Here is a 21,029-nt window from a genome sequence, read left to right as displayed (position 1 = left end):
GAAGAAAATAAACCTAGAGAGCTCCCATCGTTTAAAATCTTGGTATATGAGTTCTAGACTGTGTGTGGACTGAGACTAGACATCCTCAACCCTCGGTCTTCTTTAAGTTGTCAAGCCATTATCTTAAAAATTTTAATTAGGTTTTTAAAAAATGGTCAGAGGAAAGAGAATTAAAGGAGATGGCAAATGCGCATGGTAAAATCATAGGCCATCACTTTCTGGGGGCTCATGATCTCACACTTGGATTATTTCAGTAGTACTCTGATGGGTCTCCCTGACTTTGATTTCTTTTTCACATTATTTTTATAAACTTACTAGAGCCATGGATATTTCACATATCACCCTTTCCTTGGAGATTTTTACTGGCTCTTTTTTACTCTGAGAATAAAGTCAAAATAAAGTAATAGCTACTTCCTAGAACTATGGTGTCTGGAGTGAGGTTTATACTAGATGATCCATTAAGATGTAGGAAGAATATATTAAAAATTCTACTTATATTTTTAAGTTTATCCCTTAAATATTTTTTATTTTTATCCACATTATATTATATGTATTGTATTAGTATAATAGTACACATATATAATTTATAACTGAATGCATAGATAGACATAGGAGGTACATGTACATCTTCAGTGAAAAAACCAGAAAACAAAAGAGCACTACCCAGCGGTGGGGTAAAGCAGTGAGGGAAAGCGGTGGGATCATAAGCTTGTAATTGGTATGTTAAGTTTAAGAAAGGGAATTGTTCATATATACAGATATATATGTGTGTGTGTGTGTGTGTGTGTGTGTGTGTATGTGTATTTATTTATTTACTTACGTTAAATCCAGGGGAGTTGTTTATATACACATACATACATACATTGCCCGCATGCACGCGCGCGCGCACACACACACACAAACACACATTTTTTTAAGTACGCTCTATGCCTAACATGGGACTTGAACTCATGAACCCGAGCTCAGGAGTCACATGCGCTGCTGACTGAACCACCGAGGCACCCCGTTTATGTATTTCAAAGTTAAATGGTTAATTCTCAGTAGTGGGAAAATAGGAAATTGTTATTTTTCTTTTCATGCTTTCTATACATTTTTTTTTTTCTATTTCCACAAGAAAGAAATGAAGTTTTTACTATCTTTCAAAGCTTGATTTCTTCAGAAACCTCTGCTGCAGCTCCGGTCAGTAATCTTTTTCTTCTCTAGATGCCAGCAGCACTTACTTGTGTCTTCATGGCAGTTTTACTCTTCCTCAGGCAAGCTATTGAGCATGCGCTGTGCTAGACGCTGCTAGGTGCTGGGGACACAAAGGCACGCACTGTTTCAGGGAGTCGTGTCTTGTTTTTAGGGAAGAAAAAGACGCAACGTGTTGTAATGGTATAGAGTGCAGTCGAAGCACAGGGGGACCATCTGGAAGTGAGAGAATTATCTTGACTTTCAAGCTTCTTGAAAACATGGGATGAAAACAGGAATATGAAGGCTTTTTTGTGGAATATTTTTGGAGAGGGATTGAGTTGGGTTTTACATTACTTGTAACTGCAAGTCATAACGTCTACTTTTTTTTACAGAGCATGTGTAATTTTGATTTTTAAAAATAGATAATAAGTTCAGATAGTAAGCAATCAAAATGGCATAAAAAGTTAGACATTAAAAAGTCTCAGTGCTTCCCATGGCTCCACTCACCCCATTCCCACCTCCACGTACACCCTGTTGGTAACTATGTTTATTATATTGCCTTATCCTTCCTGTGATGCAAACAAATATAAGTAAAGATTCTTTTTTTTTTTTTTTCCTTCAGGAAAATTCCCAGATGTTTCAAGGTAGACCTTGCAAGAATATGTACCCTAATGAATATTTTCCTCATGGAATAACAAATGGAGCTAGTTGGTATAATGTCCCAGGTAAACGTTCTTTAATATCAAGGCTGTATAACTTGATGGATTTCCTGTCCCCCTGGATGGTGCTGCTTCTTACTGATTTTTTAATTTTGAGAAAATATCATTCTTTTAAAAATATTGTTTAAATAATGTAAAACATTCAAATAACCTTTTCAACTATTTTTTAATTTGGTATAATTGGAGTTTTGAGTAAAGAGATTGCACTAAAACTTTACAAAAGTGTTATATTTTACCTCTGGCTGTTATTAAAAAAATCTTAGGTATTCTAATAAGAAGTGGGTAAGCTATACTTGAATTCTTCTTCAACATGAAAGTGCAGGTGTCTTACCTGTACCATAAGCATCAAGGTGCTCTCAAATGAGCATATCACTGTTTCTCAACCAATGTTGAGAAAAGATGGATTTGGCTTTTTACTAGGAATGTTGTTTACTTTTTGGGATCTGACCTAGTACTACTTCTTCAGAGTTACTGATTTTAATTTTCTATCCTTTAGGTGGTATGCAGGACTGGAACTATTTACAAACAAATTGCTTTGAAGTAACCATTGAGCTAGGTTGTGTGAAATACCCATTTGAGAAAGATCTGCCAAAATTTTGGGAACAGAATCGAAGATCTCTAATCCAGTTTATGAAACAGGTAACTATTTAGGAGTGAAGTATGAAATTTCTCCCAAGAGCAAAAATACTTTTGTGTGTATATTTGATTTTCACACAGTGATTTTCAAATACACCCTTCTGAATTCAGCCTATTCATGGTTCAGTGTGTTTATCTAGAAAACTCAAGGTTGAAAATGAGTTTATTTGTATGCATGGGGAGGAGTTGAAAATGATTAAACAGGATAGTGGTGATTTGCTCAAAAAAAAAAAAAAAAGGGGGACGCCTGGGTGGCTCAGTTGGTTGGACGACTGCCTTCGGCTCAGGTCATGATCCCGGAGTCCCGGGATCGAGTCCCACATCGGGCTTCCAGCTCCATGGGGAGTCTGCTTCTCCCTCTGACCTTCTCCTCGCTCATGTTCTCTCTCACTGTCTCTCTCTCAAATAAATAAATAAAATCTTTAAAAAAAAAAAAAAAGGATTCTATATATTTATTTAGGAGGGAGAGAGAGAGTGCACAAGTTGGGGGGGAGGGGCAGAAGGACAAGCAGACTCCCTGCTGAGTGCAGAGCCTGATGCGGGGCTCCTTGCGGGGCTTGATCCCAGGAGCCCGAGTGGATGATCTGAGCCCAAATCAGATGCTTAACTGACAGCCGACCAGACACCCCTGCAGTGGGTCTTTTAGAATAAGGATAGCTATATCTTTATTTATCTATCTCTTATACCTGTATCTTTAGGTGCCATTATCTTACCAAAGAAAAAAATTAATACTAATTTCCTAATATTACCTAGTACTTAGTCCACATTCAAATTTCCCTTTCTTTTACCCCAAAATGTCTTTTCATAGCTATATATTAGAACCAGGATTTAGTCAAGGTTCATGCATTGCATTTGATTATTACATCTCTTTACTCATCTTTAATCTAGAACAGTCCTTATGTTTTTTAAAAATGATTATTTCCCTTTTTTGTTTTAAAGATTTATTTATTTGTTTGGGAGACAGAGAGTGTGAGCAAGTAGGGGGAGGAGCAGAGGAAAAGAATCTCAAGCAGACTCCCTGCTGAATGTGGAGCCCCAACATGGGGCTCAAAATGGAGCTCGATACAGGGTTCAGTCTCTTGATCTGAAATCTTGACCTGAGCCAAAATCAAGAGTTAGATGCTCAACTGACTGAGCCACCCAGGCGCCCTGACATTTCCCTTTTAAAAAGGGCAGGACAGGGGGTTCCTAGGTGGTTGTGTTGGTTAAGTGGCTGCCTATGGCTCTGGTCATGATCCAGGGATCGAGCCCTGAGTGGACCTCCCTGCTCAGCGGGGAGCCTGCTTCTCCCTCTCCCACTCCCCCTGTATGTGTGCTCTCTCTCTCTCTCTCTCTGCCAAATAAATAAATTAAATATTTGAAAAAAAATAATAAAGAGGACAGGGCAGTTTTTTTTGTAGAATGTCCTATATACTGAAATTGTCAGATGTGCTAAAGTTTAAACAGTGTTATTTATATTCCTCATGATAAAGACAAACCTAGGCTATGAAAAATTAGCCTTTCAGAAACTGAAATATTTTGCTTAATAGGTGTTTACATCTAGCTTTACTCTCAACTCCTAAATTCCTATTTGTTCCACATGTTTACTTTATTATCAATCTGTTATTTTGGATAAGAGCTCCCAAAATAATTAGATGATCTTTACACTGACATCTGGGTATCCTTGTACTTTATCCAGGTTCATCAGGGTGTCAAAGGATTTGTCCTAGATGCCACGGATGGCAGAGGTATATTAAATGCCACGATTAGTGTTGCTGAAATTAATCACCCAGTGACTACCTACAAAACTGGAGATTACTGGCGTCTCTTGGTTCCAGGAACTTATAAAATCACAGCATCTGCTCGAGGGTGAGTGAGTGACTGAATACTTTGATATTAAGGGCTTGAGGAAAGACAAACATGGTTCTATTCTAGAAGGTTATTGCCAGAAAGCCCTAGAGAAGTCAAGCAACCCTGAGTTTAATGCTGGGAAGTTTAGAGCTGGTTACACATTTGATTCTCTTCCAGTGATAAAGTGAGTACATAAACTGTCAGATTGAAGAAATCTATGAAATTGTGCACTTTGAACAGGTCCCTAGGCCCTGTCCAGATATAAAGCTCTAGTGAGTGATTCCTTCACTACTGGTAACAATTCTAGGAAGTGCCTATTAGTTGGGAAAAAAGAACAACTGTTCTGCTGCATACTTCTAGTCATGTTGTCCAATAAATACCACCACTTTACATTTGTTCCTTTTTAAAGCTCTTTCACACTTAGCTTTTAAAAGGAACAAATGTAAAGTGGTGGTATTTATTGGACAACATGACTAGAAGTATGCAGCAGAACAGTTGTTCTTTCACACTTTTTTTTCCCTATCCTCACCTAAACCACTCTTTTTTTATTTAAAAAAATTTTTAATATGTATATAGTTGACACCCAATGTTACACTAGTTTCAGGTATATAACATAGTAATTCAACAAGTCTACATCTTATGCTCTGCTCACCACAAATGCAATCACTGTACAATGCTGTTACAGTACCATTGACTGTATTTCCTGTTTGTACCTTTCATCCTTGTGACTTAATTCATTACATAGCTGGAAGTCTATATCTCCTACTCCCCTTCACCAATTCTGCTCACCTCCCCTCCTGCAACAGCCATACTATTTTCTTTATTTATAGGTCTATTTCTGGTTTTTGTTCATTTGTTCATTTGTTTTCTGAGATTACATATCTGAGTGAAATTGTTCGGTATTTGCCTTTCTCAGTCTGACTTATTTCACTGAGTATAATACCCGCTAAGTCCATCCATGTTGTTGCAAGTGTCACAATTCCATCTTTTCACAGCTGCATAATAGTCCATTGTGTATATACACCGTATCTTCCTTATCCATTGGTCTATCGATGGACACTTAGGTTGTTTCCATATCTGGGCCATTGTAAATAATGCTGCAGTAAACATAGGGGTGTGTGTATCTTTTTGATTTACTATTTTTGTTTCTCAACATTGGAATTATTGGATCGTAGGGTACTTGTATTTTTAACTTTTTGAGGAACCTCCATACATTTTTCCTATGTAAATTCCTACCAGTAAATTCTATGTATAAATCCTATGTAAATTCCTACCAGTAGTATAAAAGGGTTCCTTTTTTCTCCATATCCTCACAACACTTGTTATTTCTTGTCTTCTTGATTTTAGCTGTTCTGAGAGGTATAAGGTGGTATCTCTTTGTGGTTTTGATTTTCATTTCCCTGATGATTAGTGATGCTGAGGATCTTTTCACATGCCTGCTGGCCATCTATATATCTTCTCAGGAAAAATGTCTATTCAGGTCCTATAGCAATTTTTAATCAGATTGTTTGGAATTTTTTTGATGTTAAGTCATAGAAGGTCTTTATGTATTTGGAATATTAATCCCTTATTGGATATAATCATTTGCAAGTATCTTCTCTCATTCAGTAGGTTGCCTTTTTGTTTTGTTGTTGATTTCCTTCACTGTGCAAAAGCGTTTCACTTTGATGTAGTCCCAATTGTTTACTTTTGCTTTTTGAGTCCCTTGCCTTAGGAGATATATCTAGAAAAATGTTTCTATGGCCAATATAAGAAAAATTACTGCCTCTCTTCTCTTCTAGGACTTTTTTTATGGCTTCAGGTCTTATATTTAAGTCTTTCATCCATTTTGAGTTTACTTATGTATATGCTGTAAGGAAATGGTCTAGTTTCATTCTTATGCCTGTAGCTGTCTAGTTTTCACAGCACCATTAATTGAGAAAATGACCTTTTCCCTATTGTATATTCTTTTTTGTGATAGATTAATTGACAGTGTATGTATGATTTCTGGAATTTCTATTCTGTTCCATTTTTGTGCCACTACCATACTGTTTTGATTATAACAGCTTTGCTTGAAATCTCAAATTGTGATGCCTCCAGCTTTGTTTTTCTTTTTCAAGATTGCTTCGGCTATTCGGGGCCTTTTGTGATCCTATGAATTTTAATACTCTTTGTTCTAGTTATATGAAAAATGCTGTTGGTACTTTGATAGGGATTGCATTGAATTTATAGATTGCTATTCAGGTAGAATGGACATTTTAACAATATTCTTCCAATCCATGAGCATGGAATATCTTTCAGTTTGTTTGTGTCATCTTCAATATCTTTCATCACTGTTTTACAGTTTTCAGAGTAAAGGTCTTTCCACCTCTTTGGTTAATTTTTTTTTTTTTTTGGTCAAATTGTAAATGGAGTTATTTTCTTGATTTCTCTTCCTGCTGCTTTGTTATTAATGTATAGAAATGCTACAGATTTCTGGGTATTTTGTTTCTGGCAACTTTACTGAATTCGTTTATTACTTCTGGTAGATTTTGGGATAGCCTTTAGGAATTTCTGTGTATAATATCATGTCATCTGCAAAGCAACATTGTAACTTTTTTACCAATAGGGATGCCTCTTCTTTTGTCTGTTTGTTTGTTTGATTGTTGTGGCTAGGACTTCTGGTACTAAAGTGACAAGAGTGGACATCCTTGTCTTGTTCTAGATCTTAAAGGAAAAGTTCTCAACTTTCTGCTCTTGAGTATGATGTTAGCTGTGGAGGGTGTGGAGTATGATGTTATTATGTTATTATGGAGGTATTGCTTTGGTGAAATTTTCTTTCTTATTTCTAATTCTCTAAGAAAGGCAACTTTCATCTTTTTTATAAGTTTTATTTCTACAAAGATACATTTCCTCAAAAAAGAGAAAATGAACTTATGACTTACTTCTTTGGATAAAACTCAATTTTCTTTATCTTCATCATCCTTTACAAAAAACCTGACTTTTTAATTTGAAACTCATCATTTTTACCCTCTTGTAGTTCTCTTTGTTATGTTTTAGTAAGTGTAGACGTTACCAGTGGATATTTTCCCCTCCCCTTACTGGCTGTCTTATTTCTGAAGAGTTAATTTTGACATTAAATTGAAGTAAGGGTAAGCACATGAAAACATTTATAGTTACTACTACCTTTTTTTTTTTTTAAAGATTTTATTTATTTATTTGATAGAGATCACAAGTAGGAAGAGAGGCATACAGAGAGAGAGAGGAAGGGAAGCAGGCTCCCTGCTGAGCAGAGAGCCCGATGTGGGGCTCAATCCCAGGACCCCGGGATCATGACCTGAGCTGAAGGCAGAGGCTTTAACCCACTGAGCCACCCAGGCGCCCTACTACTACCTTTTTAAAAAAAAAATGATTTTGGATATCTAGTGGTCTGTAAGGTGGATGGATTAGAGCTTCACACTAATGAGAAATGAAATCTTTTCTGTTTTTCTTCTATTTTGGCATAGTATTAGAAAAACGAAAACAGCAAGATATCTGAAAAAATAGGCCAGGAATTATGTATTTGTTAGATAGATAATGTGCTAAGTTAGTAATATCTCTCAGATTTTTCCAGCCATGTACTCTGATGACAGGCAAGTGAACTCAGATTCCAGGAGACATGAGTTATTTACTGCAAATATGAACTTTCTTTTGAGGTCATATATTTAATCTTAAAAACTCATTCACATTTTACAGTCTACCCATGTCTGTTCTTTGTTAATTAATGTTTAAAACAAATAATAAATTATGCAAAATTATGTATTTGACTCTCACAGGATTTATCTCAAGGATTCACATACCCTCTGCAGACTGGGTATTCCCACTGCAGGAGCCTGGCTCTGATCTCTCCTTTATTTCAGGTATAATCCAGTTACCCAGAATGTGACTGTGAAGAGTGAAGGTGCTACTCAGGTCAACTTCACACTGGTTCGATCTTCAGCGGATTCAAGCAATGAATCAAAGAAAGGAAAGGGGGATCGGACCAACACTGATGATGTCAGTGATCCAACTACTAGAGAGTTTGAAACTTTAATTAAAGACCTTTCGGCCGAGAATGGTTTGGAAGGCCTCATGTTACGGTCCTCCTCAAATCTGGCTCTTTACCGATACCACTCATACAAAGACTTATCAGAGTTTTTGAGAGGACTTGTGATGAACTACCCACACATCACGAATCTCACCAAGTAAGTGCCACACTCTCACTGCTTTTCTTTCTGTCCTTTCATTCTCCCCCCCCCTTTTTTTTAAGAAGTTACATTCTTTTTTTTTTTTTTTAAGATTTTATTTATTTATTTGACAGAGATCACAAGTAGGCAGAGAGGCAGGCAGAGAGAGAGGGGGAAGCAGGCTCCCTGCTGAGCAGAGAGCCCGATGCGGGGCTCAGTCCCAGGACCCTGGGATCATGACCTGAGCCGAAGGCAGAAGCTTTACCCACTGAGCTGCCCAGGCGCCCCAAGAAGTTACATTCAACATAAGCCATGTTGAATGGTTCTTGTAATTTATTTGGGACCTGCATAGAGAGAGAATTGGAATTTACTTATTTTGAAACATATGTTGCTTAGAGATCTTTCTAACACTGACTGTGGAAAGTGTTATGAAGAACACTGGAGAATTACTTGTTAGATTAGCAATGGATGGTCTGTGCCTCCTAGAAATGTAAAATTACTCTTCCTCGTGATTACTCTGACTGAATAAAAAACTCTCTCCACTTCTCAGCTGCATATTCATGTCCTGACTGTTACTTGGTTTGTTTTATTTTGCTGAGGGCAAGGGACAAATTTGGAACTGTGAGCTCGCCTGCCAGAGATCATTCTTTTTTTTCAAATAGAAAACAAAGCCTGGTTTCTGTCATTTTCTGTACTCACAGTTGCTATTCCCTGAAGGCTTAAGAACAGTGTGTGATTGAGGGTCCTAGAAAAATACGCAGTACTGGCTTAAGCAAAGCTGATGCTGAGCCAGCCTGTATCTTCACTTTCTGTGGCTGCCCTGCCTCACTTTCACTGTTTGATTGTAAATCTTCTGTAGGTCTCATTACAGTCACTCGGAAATTATTTTCTTCGTTTGTTGACTCCTGTTGTCTGCCTGTGAAGGGCTTTATTCTACATTTTCCCCTGAGCTTTGTTTTAGTTCTCTTCTACATACCTCATGAGCATTATCTAGCCTCTGACATTTTTAAAAAAGATTTTATTTACTTATTTGACAGAGAGAGAGATCACAAGTAGGCAGAGAGAGAGGAGGAAGCAGGCTCCACATTGAGCAGAGAGCCTGATGCAGGGCTTGATCCCAGGACCCTGAGACCATGACCTGAGCCGAAGGCAGAGGCTTAACCCAGTGAGCCACCCAGGTGCCCCGCCTTTGACATTTTTACCCTGTTTTTCTTCACTGACCCTTCTAATTTTACCAGTACATTTAGCTTCTCAAATACTGGTTTATAATGTTTCTAGATGCAAAGAATGATACTTACTTTGGCAATACCAATTACCTCTATTCCTCAACTCATTCTCAAATATTTCTGCCCAATTCAGGTTTTAATATTATACATCTTAGTGCTGTATAGAGCTTATAGTCTTTTCTTATTTTAAAATAAAGGAAAAATTCGACATTATTTTTGCTATCCATTACTTAGTTCATTTAAGTTTTTTTAACCTTCCAATTCAAGACGCACCTTTTAGTTAAGTATTTTCCCCCAAATAGGCAACGCCTGCCAGTGGTGAGACACAAGACAGTTTTAGGTGGTCCACCAATGGGCACTAAGTATAGAATCATGGGAAATCAATAATTTTTCTGTTCTATTAACCTGCCTCAATTTAATGCTAATATTTTTTTCTATATAACTCTTGTAAATCTTACTTTGTATAAAAGAAAACAGGTCTTAAGCTCAGAACTCTTGGGCAAGCACAGCACTTTAAATGATTTTTGCTGCAATACTAGTATTGCATTTATAGTAAAGTATACAGTGTCTTATTTATGTAAATTAATTTACATTTAGAAAGTAAGGTTCTGTACATTTGTGGATATATAAATTTTTCCTAAAAAATTTAAGTTAGTTTAAAAGACATATGTTAGCTAAATAGTAGTATAGATTATAGAAGGTAGGGCAAGTACAGTGAAGATGGTATGGGAATGACTGAATTTGGAGGACCGGTGAACCACGTCATACTCTTTCCTAAATCGGATAATATCTCACTTGTATTTGATTTTCTTTGGTCAAGGGAAACTAATTTTCTTAAAGTTTTCTGACTCAATGACTCATTCTTTAAAGACTTTTAAAGGCTTTTCATGTTTGTTTTCATGTCTTTTGAAAAAATCTGTATGTCAGCATTAACAGAATCCTTGATTACTTCTGACTTTTTGTTTCTGGTTTTTGAAAGTTTGGGACAGAGCTCTGAATATCGTCACATTTGGTCCCTCGAAATCTCCAATAAGCCCAATATATCTGAGCCCGAAGAACCAAAGATCCGTTTTGTTGCTGGTATCCATGGAAATGCTCCGGTTGGAACTGAACTACTTTTGGCTCTGGCAGAATTTCTCTGCCTAAACTACAAAAAGAACCCAGCTGTCACTCAAGTAAGAGAATAGCCTGTTTTGACATGCTTTAGAAGGAAAAAGCTGTCACACGTTGAGATCAGTGCACCATTAAAAAAATTTCAGGGGCTTCGGGGGTCTGACAAAGGTGTCAGAAACCACTGCTTAGTGGCTAGTCAGTAGAACATGTAACTCTTGATCTCGGGGTTGTGAGTTCAAGCCCTACATTGGGCCTAGAGCTTACCTTAAAAAATTTTTTAAATTTCCTGTTGGATTTTACACAGAGGCACTTTTAGTGCATTACAAACTTTTTAAAAATGGACCATCTTTTTCTATCCTCTTTGGTAATAGCATCCTTCCATTACATATCTTTGTGTGTAATTAAGAGGCATAGAAGAAAAAATACTAAAGATTTGCATTCAGTCCTTTACTCCTTTATTTAATAGTCAAATTACTCTTCTAAAATTTACTCACCATTCTGTACATTCTAACTTGAGGGACTTCCATTGCTAGTTACTTATAATTAGGATACTATATTGAAAATGATGTGGAAGACAAATAGTTTTTCTTTTTATGTAAGAAGTTCAAAATTATTGGACATCTTAGCTGCTTAAATTTTAGAAAAAGCAATATGGCATTGTCTACTTTAGCCACCCATGACTACAGAAAAGAACTTTGATCCAAAGGATTGGTCATGTATGATTGAATAACCTAGTTCCATGTTGTCTTAAAGAAAGAAAGAGAGAGTGTGCATCCTCTTAGAGCACTCACTAATTGGCACTGTCTATATAGACTTTAGGAAAGGAGAAAGGAACTAATATTTGTTTAATACCTACTATGTGTCAGGAGCTTATACCGAGTACTTTACATGTGTCATAATTTAATCCTCAATTTATGTTATCTTCATTTTACAGATCTAAAAACTGAGGCAGAGATATTTGATAACTTACAGGGGCCACACAGCTAGTATGTGGTAAAACTGGGATTTAAACCCAAGCGTGTCTCACTCTAAAGTCTGTGCTCTTTTGTTTTACCATACTGCCTCCCCTAAAAGAAATTTGGGAAGCTTTTATGTCATGATTAGGATCAGAAAGCACCTACGGGATTAGGTGAGATGAACTTCAGTCAGACTTGACCAAAAATTATTTTACCATTTTCAGCAAAACAAATTGTATTGATTTCTTAATGTGAGTTGTAAGGAGTATCCCAGGGACATTTTGTTGTTCTTTTTTTAAAAAAATGGGAGAGTATCTAGGATACTGGGTCTCAACACTGCCTACACATTGGAAACATTTGGGAAGTTTTTAAAAATACGTGTACCTGGGCCCCATCCCCAAAGACATCAGTATTCCTTTAAAAGCTCCTTAGGTTATTCTAATATTTGGCCATATTGCTACCTACTGATATTATGGTTATAAGAGACTATATGTCCTAGGTAAAACTCCTACCAGGAATTTCAAAACTTCTAGTTTATGAGAATTTTTCTCATTTGGTCTAATTAGGCTTGAGGTAGTACTCTTACTCTAGATTACCATTTGTTTTCAAATAAATAAGGGTCAGAATTATCTGGCAAGTTCAAGAAAATATACACATACCCAGAGACCTGAGGCAAAGCTCAAGCATGTACACTTTAGAAAAATAGATCTCTCCCAGGGGAAGAAAGTTAAGAACCAATGAATTTAGCGTCTCCGATATTTTCAGTCTATAGACTGTTTTAACAGAATAAATAAGCCAGGGATCACTTATTCTGATTTGCTCTCAGAAATAAATAGGATAAAGTATATCAGAAATTAGTTAATGCTGCATATGTAGGTATTGATGCCTATGGATTATCCGAAGGAGAAATTATTATGAGTAAGACAAGTATCTACTACTTTTTTTTTTCTTTTGCTGATTTCAGCTCTTCTGTCTCATTGTTTCCAGACATACACTAATACTTGTTAGACTATGCATTTCAGTTTTTAATCTGGAAAATACAGTCTGATATTGGTTTCAGCCAGTGGTCAGCAAAGTTTTTCTATAAAGGGATAAATAGTATATATTTTAAGCTTTGTGGGACAGCTGTTCTGTGTTGCAGCTATTCAACTAGGCCATTGCAGCACAAAAACAGTCATATGAATGGGCGTGGTGGTGTGCCAATAAAACTTTATTTATAATAGCAAGCAGCTGTCTAGATTTAGCCCGCAGGCAGTGGTTTCTGACCCCTTTGTACGTCATCAGGATGTCTCTGGGAATATTAGTTGTGCAGTAGTTTGATATTTCTTTTTAAATTTGTTCGGAGCAAGAGAGAATTTTCTTTCTATCTATAGAGAATTTTCTATTTATTTTTAGTCCTATGTTTACATCTGTTTAAAACAAGAAAGACTTTCTGTTTGAGGCATGGAAGGGTATCTTATGATCCACATAGAGCTAACTGATTTCTCTTTCTGTTTTAGCTGGTTGACAGGACTAGAATTGTGATTGTCCCTTCTCTAAATCCAGATGGGCGAGAGAGGGCACAAGAGAAAGACTGTACTTCAAAGAGAGGACAAACAAATGCTCACGGCAAAGATTTGGATACAGACTTCACAAGTAAGCCTGATTGTTAGGCCATTAAAGTACTTTGCAGATAATTTTATTTTTCTTTACTAAGAGATTGATAGATTGTGTAGATGCATAATAGGGTTACTTTCCTTCTAGGTTGTACATATAACATATAAATGACAAGCTAGACACTTGTCAAATTTTTCTCCTTTATAATTTGTAAAAGTAATTCAAGTTTTTTCTTAGAAATTCAATCAATAATACTGGAGGGGTTCCATCACTAGCCATACAAATAGGTATATTTTCTCTCTCTATCCCTGCATATACACATGTATACACACATATACACCTGCACACACACAATGTCTGTGTATGTTGATTTGATGGAGTCTTTGATATTGACTTAAATAGGGTCATCAACTGTACATATTGTTCTGCAACTTTTTTCATTGAGCATATCTTTATCACTGATCTCTTTCCATTTCAGTACTTACAGATTTCTAACATAGTCTTATTAATGACATCTTACTATGCTGTTAATACTCTAGTTTATTCAACAATTTTCCCACTAATGGACACTTAGCTTTTTTCTAGTTTTTTGCTCTTGCAAACTGCACTGCGGAAAACATCCTGATTTTTGAAAGTTTTATTTTCTTTCAAAGATGGGTTATATAGTCTCAATATTATTTTTTAAAAGAGAATATATCCATCCCTTTTTGTTTCCAAATAAGCATTTTCTTAAATTTGCTTAGATCATTAACCTTTACATATCATCTGAAGTATATAAAACTCAAGATAATCTACTTTCTAGAGTGTATCTTTTATGCTGTTGAAATAGTGGCTTGTAGAGTAATAAGGTATTTATATATGCATTTTTTAAATTAGCCTCTGATTGTGTTCATGTACAAAGTATTTTCTTAGATATTCATACTAAAATTTTAAAACTTGTTATTTTATGTTTGACTTCTATATTTTTTAGATAATGCCTCCCAGCCTGAGACTAAAGCCATCATTGAAAATTTGATTCAAAAACAGGACTTCAGTCTTTCTGTTGCTTTAGATGGTGGTTCAGTACTAGTCACATACCCATATGACAAACCAGTACAAACAGGTATGTAGAATGTCAGTTTATTATATGCTATTCAAGCTTAGATAGGAAATTCCAATTAAGTAATGTCCCATCTAAATTTTTTCAAAATCGTGAGCATTTGTGCACACTCCGTGAGCAAATAACCAATCTAGGAAGATTGTACATATATCAACAGCTTAGTTACTTAGAGGAGAGAGGTCAGATCTAAAGATGAGAATTGCACCCCCCTGCTTAAACTTTGACTGACTGGTTGCACTTGAGATGAACACTGCTTATTGAATCTGTCTGGGGCCATTGTATATGGAGGTAGTTTGTGTTGTTTTCAATACAGCTTGAAAGAATTACTGTTGTAGGCCCCAGTTGTCCTAAAATGTAGTAAAATACACCAAAACAAGTTTGTATTTTAGTGTGGTAGCCTCTTATGTAAACTAACCATTATTACCTTTTAATATAAGGAAGATGTATATCTTCTTTGTCTGATTATCCTGGGTGAAACAGAACCATGTGGTTAATTATAATAACTCCTCGATAAACTTGGGTGGGGTACAGGATTTACTAGAAGGAGAGAAAGATGACTTTTGTATCAATGAAGTTGAACTTGGAGTAAAATCTTTTGAATTTCTCCAACTTCTGAATTTTTCTTTGTACAGTGGAAAACAAAGAGACTCTGAAGCATTTGGCATCTCTTTATGCAAATAATCATCCGTCCATGCACATGGGGCAGCCCGGTTGCCCAAATAAATCAGGTAAGTATTTTCCATACCCTTTGTTCCCTGTTTCTGCTTTTGGGTATAGAGGGTGTCTTACTTTAAGGTCTTGTTAATCCTATATCCCTCAATGCTTTTATAGATGAGAATATCCCAGGAGGTGTAATGCGTGGAGCAGAATGGCATAGCCACTTGGGCAGCATGAAGGTATGCTCTATACAATACAGGGAGAAGTAAATTATAATTATTTGCCATTCAGTGACAGAATAGGTGACTTTTCTGATACAATCAAAGTGAATGGCATCTGCTTCATGGCTTTCTTGACAAGACAGCCCTCAACCTCTGACAGCATTTTTTTTCTTTCGTTTTTGCCGTTGCAATCTTTTTTTTTTTTTTTTAATTTCTTTTCAGTGTAACAGAATTCATTGTTTACGCACCACACCCAGTGCTCCATGCAATACGTGCCCTCCATAATATCCACCACCAGGCTCACCCAACCTCCCACCCCCCTGCCCCTTCAAAACCCTCAGATTGTTTTTCAGAGTCCATAGTCTCTCATGGTTCATCTTCCCCTCCAGTTTCCCTCAACTCTCTTCTCCTCTCCATCTCCCCATGTCCTCCGTGTTATTTCTTATGCTCCACAAGTAAGTGAAACCATATGATAATTGACTCTGTCTGCTTGACTTATTTCACTCAGCATAATCTCTTCCAGTCCCGTCCATGTTGATAGAAAAGTTGGGTATTCATGCTTTCTGATGGAGGCATAATACTCCATAATGTATATGGACCACATCTTCCTTATCCATTCGTCCGTTGAAGGGCATCTTGGTTCTTTCCACAGTTTGGCGACCGTGGCCATTGCTGCTGTGAACATTGGAGTACAGATGGCCCTTCTTTTCACTACATCTATATCTGTGGGGTAAATACCCAGTAGTGCAATTGCAGGGTCATAGGGAAGCTCTTTTTTAATTTCTTAAGGAATCTCCACACTGTTCTCCAAATTGGCTGCACCAACTTATATTTCCACCAACAGTGTAAGAGGGTTCCCCTTTCTCCACATCCTCTCCAACACAGGTTATTTCCTATCTTGCTAATTTTGGCCATTCTAACTGGGGTAAGGTGGTATCTCAATGTGGTTTTAATTTGAATCTCCCTGATGGCTAGTGATGATGAACATTTTTTCATGGGTCTGTTAGCCATTTGTATGTCTTCATTGGAGAAGTGTCTGTTCATGTCTTCTGCCCATTTTTTAATATGATTATCTGTTTTGTGTGTGTTGAGTTTGAGAAGTTCTTTATAGATCCTGGATATTTCTTGTAAATGGAATCATACAATATTTGTCCTTTTGTGCCTGGCTTCTTTCACTTAGCATAATGTTTTCAGGGTTTGTCTACTTTGTTAGCCTGTATCAGTATTCTGGTCCTTTTTATGGCTGAATAATGTTCTATTGTATGTATATCACATTTTGTTTATCAGTTCATCTGTTGATGGACATTTACGTTGTGTCCACCTTTTGGCTATTGAGAATAACAGGCAGTGAACATTTGTGTACAATATAAGTTTGAACCCTTGTTTTCAATTCTTTGAGGGTCCATACCTACCTATTGAATTGCTGATCATGTCTGCACTCAATGTTTAGCTTTTTGAGGAACGAACAAACTGTTTTTCACAGCAGCTGAACTGTTTTACATTCCCACCAACAGTGTACGAGAGTTCCGATTTCTCCACATCCTCACCAACACTTGTTATTTCCCTTTTTAAAAAAATTACAGCCATCCTGGCGGGTGTGAAATGCTACTTCATTGTAGTTTGGATTTACATTTCCCTGAATACTAATAATGTTGAGGATCTTCTCATGGGCTTATTTACCATTTGTTTTTTCTTTGGAGAAATGTCTGTTTCTCCGTTGTCTATTTTATTTATGTTTTTATTTTTATACCGTTGCCTATTTTTAAATTGAGTTGCTTATCTTCTTGCTGTTGGGTTATAAGAATTCTGTATTTATTTTGGATGTTAAACACTTGCATTTGCTTGATTCACCAGTAGTTTCTCCCGTCATGTAGGTTTCATTTCATTTTCTTAATAATGCCCTTTGATGAACAATAGTTTTTAATTTTGATGAAGTCAAATTTATCTGTTTTTTCTTTTGCTGCTCATGCTCTTGTTGTCATATCTAAGAATTCATAGCCAAATCCAAGGTCATGAAAATTTACCTCCATGTTTTCTTCAATAAGTTTTATTGGTTTAGCTCTTGTATTTCGGTCATTGGTACATCTTAAGCTGATTTTTGTATATGATGGGAAGTAGGAGTTCAACTTAGTTTTTTTGCATGTGGAAGTCGGGTTGTCCAGGCACCATTTGTTGAAAAGACTATTCTTTCCCTCATTGAATGGTCTTGGCACCCTTGTCAAAAATCAGCTGGCCATAGATGTATGGGTTTATTTCTGGATTCTCTATTCTATTTCATTGGTATTTATGTCTGTTTTTCTCCCAATATCTCTGTTTTGATTGCTGTAGCTTTGTGGTAAGTTTTGAAATTAAAAAATGAGAGTACTCCAAACTTTCTATTTTTCAAGGTTGTTTTTGGCTTTTCAAAGCTCCTTGCAATTCCATTTGAATTGAGGATTGGCCTTCTTTTCTTCTTTTTTTCTTTTTTTTTCAAAACATGCTGTTGGAATTTTGTTAAGGGTTGTGTTGAATTTGTAGATCACTTTGGGTTGTATTGACATCTCATTAGTACTGTTTTCCTATTCATGAGCTCAGTTATGTCTTTCCATTTACTTAGGTTTTCTTTAATTTCTTTCTGATAATATCTTTTTTTTTAATTTATTTATTTGACAGACACAGATCACAAGTAGGCAGAGAGGCAGGCAGAGAGAGAGGAGGAAGCAGGCTCCCTGCTGAGCAGAGAACCCAACGTGGGGCTCGATCCCAGGACCCTGGGATCATGACCTGAGCCGAAGGCAGAGGCTTTAACCCACTGAGCCCCCCAGGCACCCCATCTTTCTGATAATATCTTAATTGGTTGTCCATCTACTTCAAATTAGTGATGAGTTGTTAGCAGATGGGTGGTTAGCTCATCATTTTATTACCATGTGCAACTAGAAATTTGACTTCATACTCATCTCTACCTGCCTTTCTCCTTTATTTACTAAGAACTTAACATGTGAGGCACTTTGCTCTACTAGTGATAAATCCTATCCCATTATACAAATAACCATGTTACAGAATTAACCGATTTGATCTCAGAGAGAGCAACTCTCAGTGTGCCATGAGTAGTTAAAGACAGAAAAGATTACACTTAGTCAGAGATACAGTCTTCTCTTCATAGAGAAAATGGCATTTGGGATGTAGAGATGGTGAAGCAGAACATTCCAGAAAGAGGAAGCAGTAGGGCAGAGTCAGTAAGCAGTCTAGTTTAGTTAGAACAGGAGGTGTAATGGAGAGCGGCAGAAGACAAGAATGGAAAGAGAGTTTGGGGCTCCGAATACTTTGTTTTAGTAAGGAATGGGAAGCCCCTGAAGGTTTTGAGCAGGTATATAGTAACATGATCAGAAGTAGCTATGGAAAAATTAATCTCTCAGCAGTGGGTTAGGATAGTTTGGAGGAGGGAGAGACTGTGGTACAGGGAGACTAGTGAAGAGCAGCCTAGACAATAAATTATGAGGGTCTCAATTAGGGTGGTGAAAATGGGAATGGAGTCAAGGGATGAAGTTACAGAAATATTGCAGAGATATTGACAGGATTTGGCAAATTATGAATGATGGTGAGAAACTGAAGTCAGACACAAGAGATTTCATGTCTGTGTGAGAACATGAGTTAATACCATTAACTGAATAAGGAGAAAGGACGGGTTTGGGGTTGTTGGGGGGAAGGTGGTAAGTTAGGTTTTGGAACCTGTCCACACAAGCAGTTCCTGTGCCTGGAGAATAGCTATCCAGGAAGCAGTGGCTGCTGTCACCAGTAGAGTGAAGGTATCAGAGGGTAAATGCTCGAGCTTCTGCCTCCAGGCTCCAAGAACAGCTGTAAAGTTCTGGAGTTGAGGGGGAAGCTGGCTATCCGAATGCACATATTTATTCACTGATTTATTCAACAAACCCTAATAAGCCCCCTCTACCTGCCAGCCACTGTGGCAAGCCCTAGAGATATAGCAGTAAATTAGACCTAGTCCCTAGTCTCAGGGACTCTCTTAGCAACACCATGTTTGTGACTGATTGTAATACTGAGTGGTTTATTTATATTAGCTGTAAAATGCTTTACAGATTCTTTGTTTATATCTCCCAAGTTTTCTTTCTATTCCATATGTTGGATTACATAGCCTCATTCTGATATTTATTAATTTTTCACATCTGTTTTTGAATTTTATATTGCAGGATTACAGTGTCACCTATGGCCACTGTCCGGAAATCACAGTATACACAAGTTGCTGCTACTTTCCTAGTGCAGCACAACTGCCTTCCTTGTGGGCAGAAAATAAGAAGTCTCTTCTTAGCATGTTGGTGGAGGTGAGCCTTTCCCTTTTAACTAGAAGAAAACTCCCAGGAAGATGTTCAATGAAAAGCTTTATCAAAACAGGTTCTTAGTGTTTTACTAATAATTTATATTATTATTTTTAAATATATATATATAGAAAGAGTTTTGTTGAATTTATATCACCTAAATAGGTGCCATGATTTCAGATATCTGGAATCTGCTGTAATTGAGGTAATTAAACCCTGTGAGATGTTGCACATTTTTTTCATTTGAATGTCATGCAGAGACAGTGTACTGTGGTGGAAAGTAAATCCTCAAGACATCAGAAGATTTGGGTCCTAACACTTTAGGTTTTGACTGTATCAGAGTTCTTTTATCCCTTATTGCTCTGAAGCAAGGAATGAGTAGCAAATAAGGCCAGAGTCAGTGGTGAAGGACAAACAAGTCAGTTTTATTGGGGGGGGGGGGGTCGTTGCTTTGTTTGTGTATTGTTTTTGTCATGCCGCAAGCTATTGCCCTGAGAATATCTGGAAACAAATTTATATTTTGAATATTTTTTACAGGTTCACAAAGGAGTCCATGGTTTTGTTAAAGATAAAACTGGAAAACCAATTTCTAAAGCAGTCATTGTACTCAATGAAGGAATAAAGGTACACACAAAAGAAGGAGGCTACTTCCATGTGCTGTTAGCTCCAGGTGTCCATAATATCAATGCCATCGCTGATGGGTATCAGCAACAACATTCCCAGGTAAGAAACTCAAATTTAATAGTATCATGTAAATTCTTAATCTTAATAGTATTTCCTTTTTATTTTGAAACTCTTGTGAGGAGTAAAGAAATAAAATGTGTAACTAACTCTGGATTATGATATCTTGTTATCTTTCTGTCCTTCAGCAACAAAAAGGAGATTTTTATAACATTTTATATACTTCTGAGGACAATGACTATTCTCCTTGGTTTAGTATAAAGGCCTTAGGAATAGTTCTGGGATACAATTTATGAAAAGTTGTATGAAAAGTAAACTTTTTCATAATTCTTTATATTGCATGAAAAGTCATATGAAAAGTAAACATTTTCATGATTGTTACACTTTATCCCTCTAGGTCTTTGTGCATCATGATGCGGCTAGTTCTGTGGTAATAGTCTTTGACACAGATAATCGGATATTTGGTTTGCCAAGGGAGCTTGTGGTAACTGTATCAGGTAAAGAAATTTAAATTTTTAGTAGTTGAGGTTAAAACCAGTTCTGTTCCTGAAACCAATATTGTACTATATGTTAACTAACTAGAATTTAAGTAAAAATTTGAAAAAAAAAATAAAAAAACAGTAAAACCAGTTCTGACATTTCAGTTTGA

At 36.6% G+C, this 21,029-nt stretch overlaps 1 protein-coding gene across 1 annotated transcript in view; it reads left to right on the top strand.

The window, feature by feature from the left end:
• Window positions 1–21,029, top strand: part of CPD (carboxypeptidase D) — a 77,025-nt gene that overhangs the window by 50,542 nt on the left and 5,454 nt on the right. Inside the window, exons 9-20 of the mRNA XM_032848464.1 lie at window positions 1,796–1,898; window positions 2,389–2,531; window positions 4,207–4,376; window positions 8,216–8,539; window positions 10,727–10,922; window positions 13,316–13,451; window positions 14,383–14,514; window positions 15,144–15,239; window positions 15,343–15,407; window positions 19,574–19,705; window positions 20,237–20,422; window positions 20,778–20,877. Coding sequence (XP_032704355.1) covers window positions 1,796–1,898; window positions 2,389–2,531; window positions 4,207–4,376; window positions 8,216–8,539; window positions 10,727–10,922; window positions 13,316–13,451; window positions 14,383–14,514; window positions 15,144–15,239; window positions 15,343–15,407; window positions 19,574–19,705; window positions 20,237–20,422; window positions 20,778–20,877 — 1,783 coding nt within the window. The remainder of the gene's footprint in view (window positions 1–1,795; window positions 1,899–2,388; window positions 2,532–4,206; window positions 4,377–8,215; window positions 8,540–10,726; window positions 10,923–13,315; window positions 13,452–14,382; window positions 14,515–15,143; window positions 15,240–15,342; window positions 15,408–19,573; window positions 19,706–20,236; window positions 20,423–20,777; window positions 20,878–21,029) is intronic.

This window comes from Lontra canadensis, unplaced genomic scaffold (genome assembly GCF_010015895.1).
Source record: "Lontra canadensis isolate GAN:19392208 unplaced genomic scaffold, GSC_riverotter_1.0 scaffold204, whole genome shotgun sequence".
Lineage (NCBI taxonomy): Eukaryota > Metazoa > Chordata > Mammalia > Carnivora > Mustelidae > Lontra > Lontra canadensis.
The sequence above is the reverse complement of the archived record's forward strand: the minus strand, read 5'-3'. Positions and strand labels throughout refer to the sequence as shown.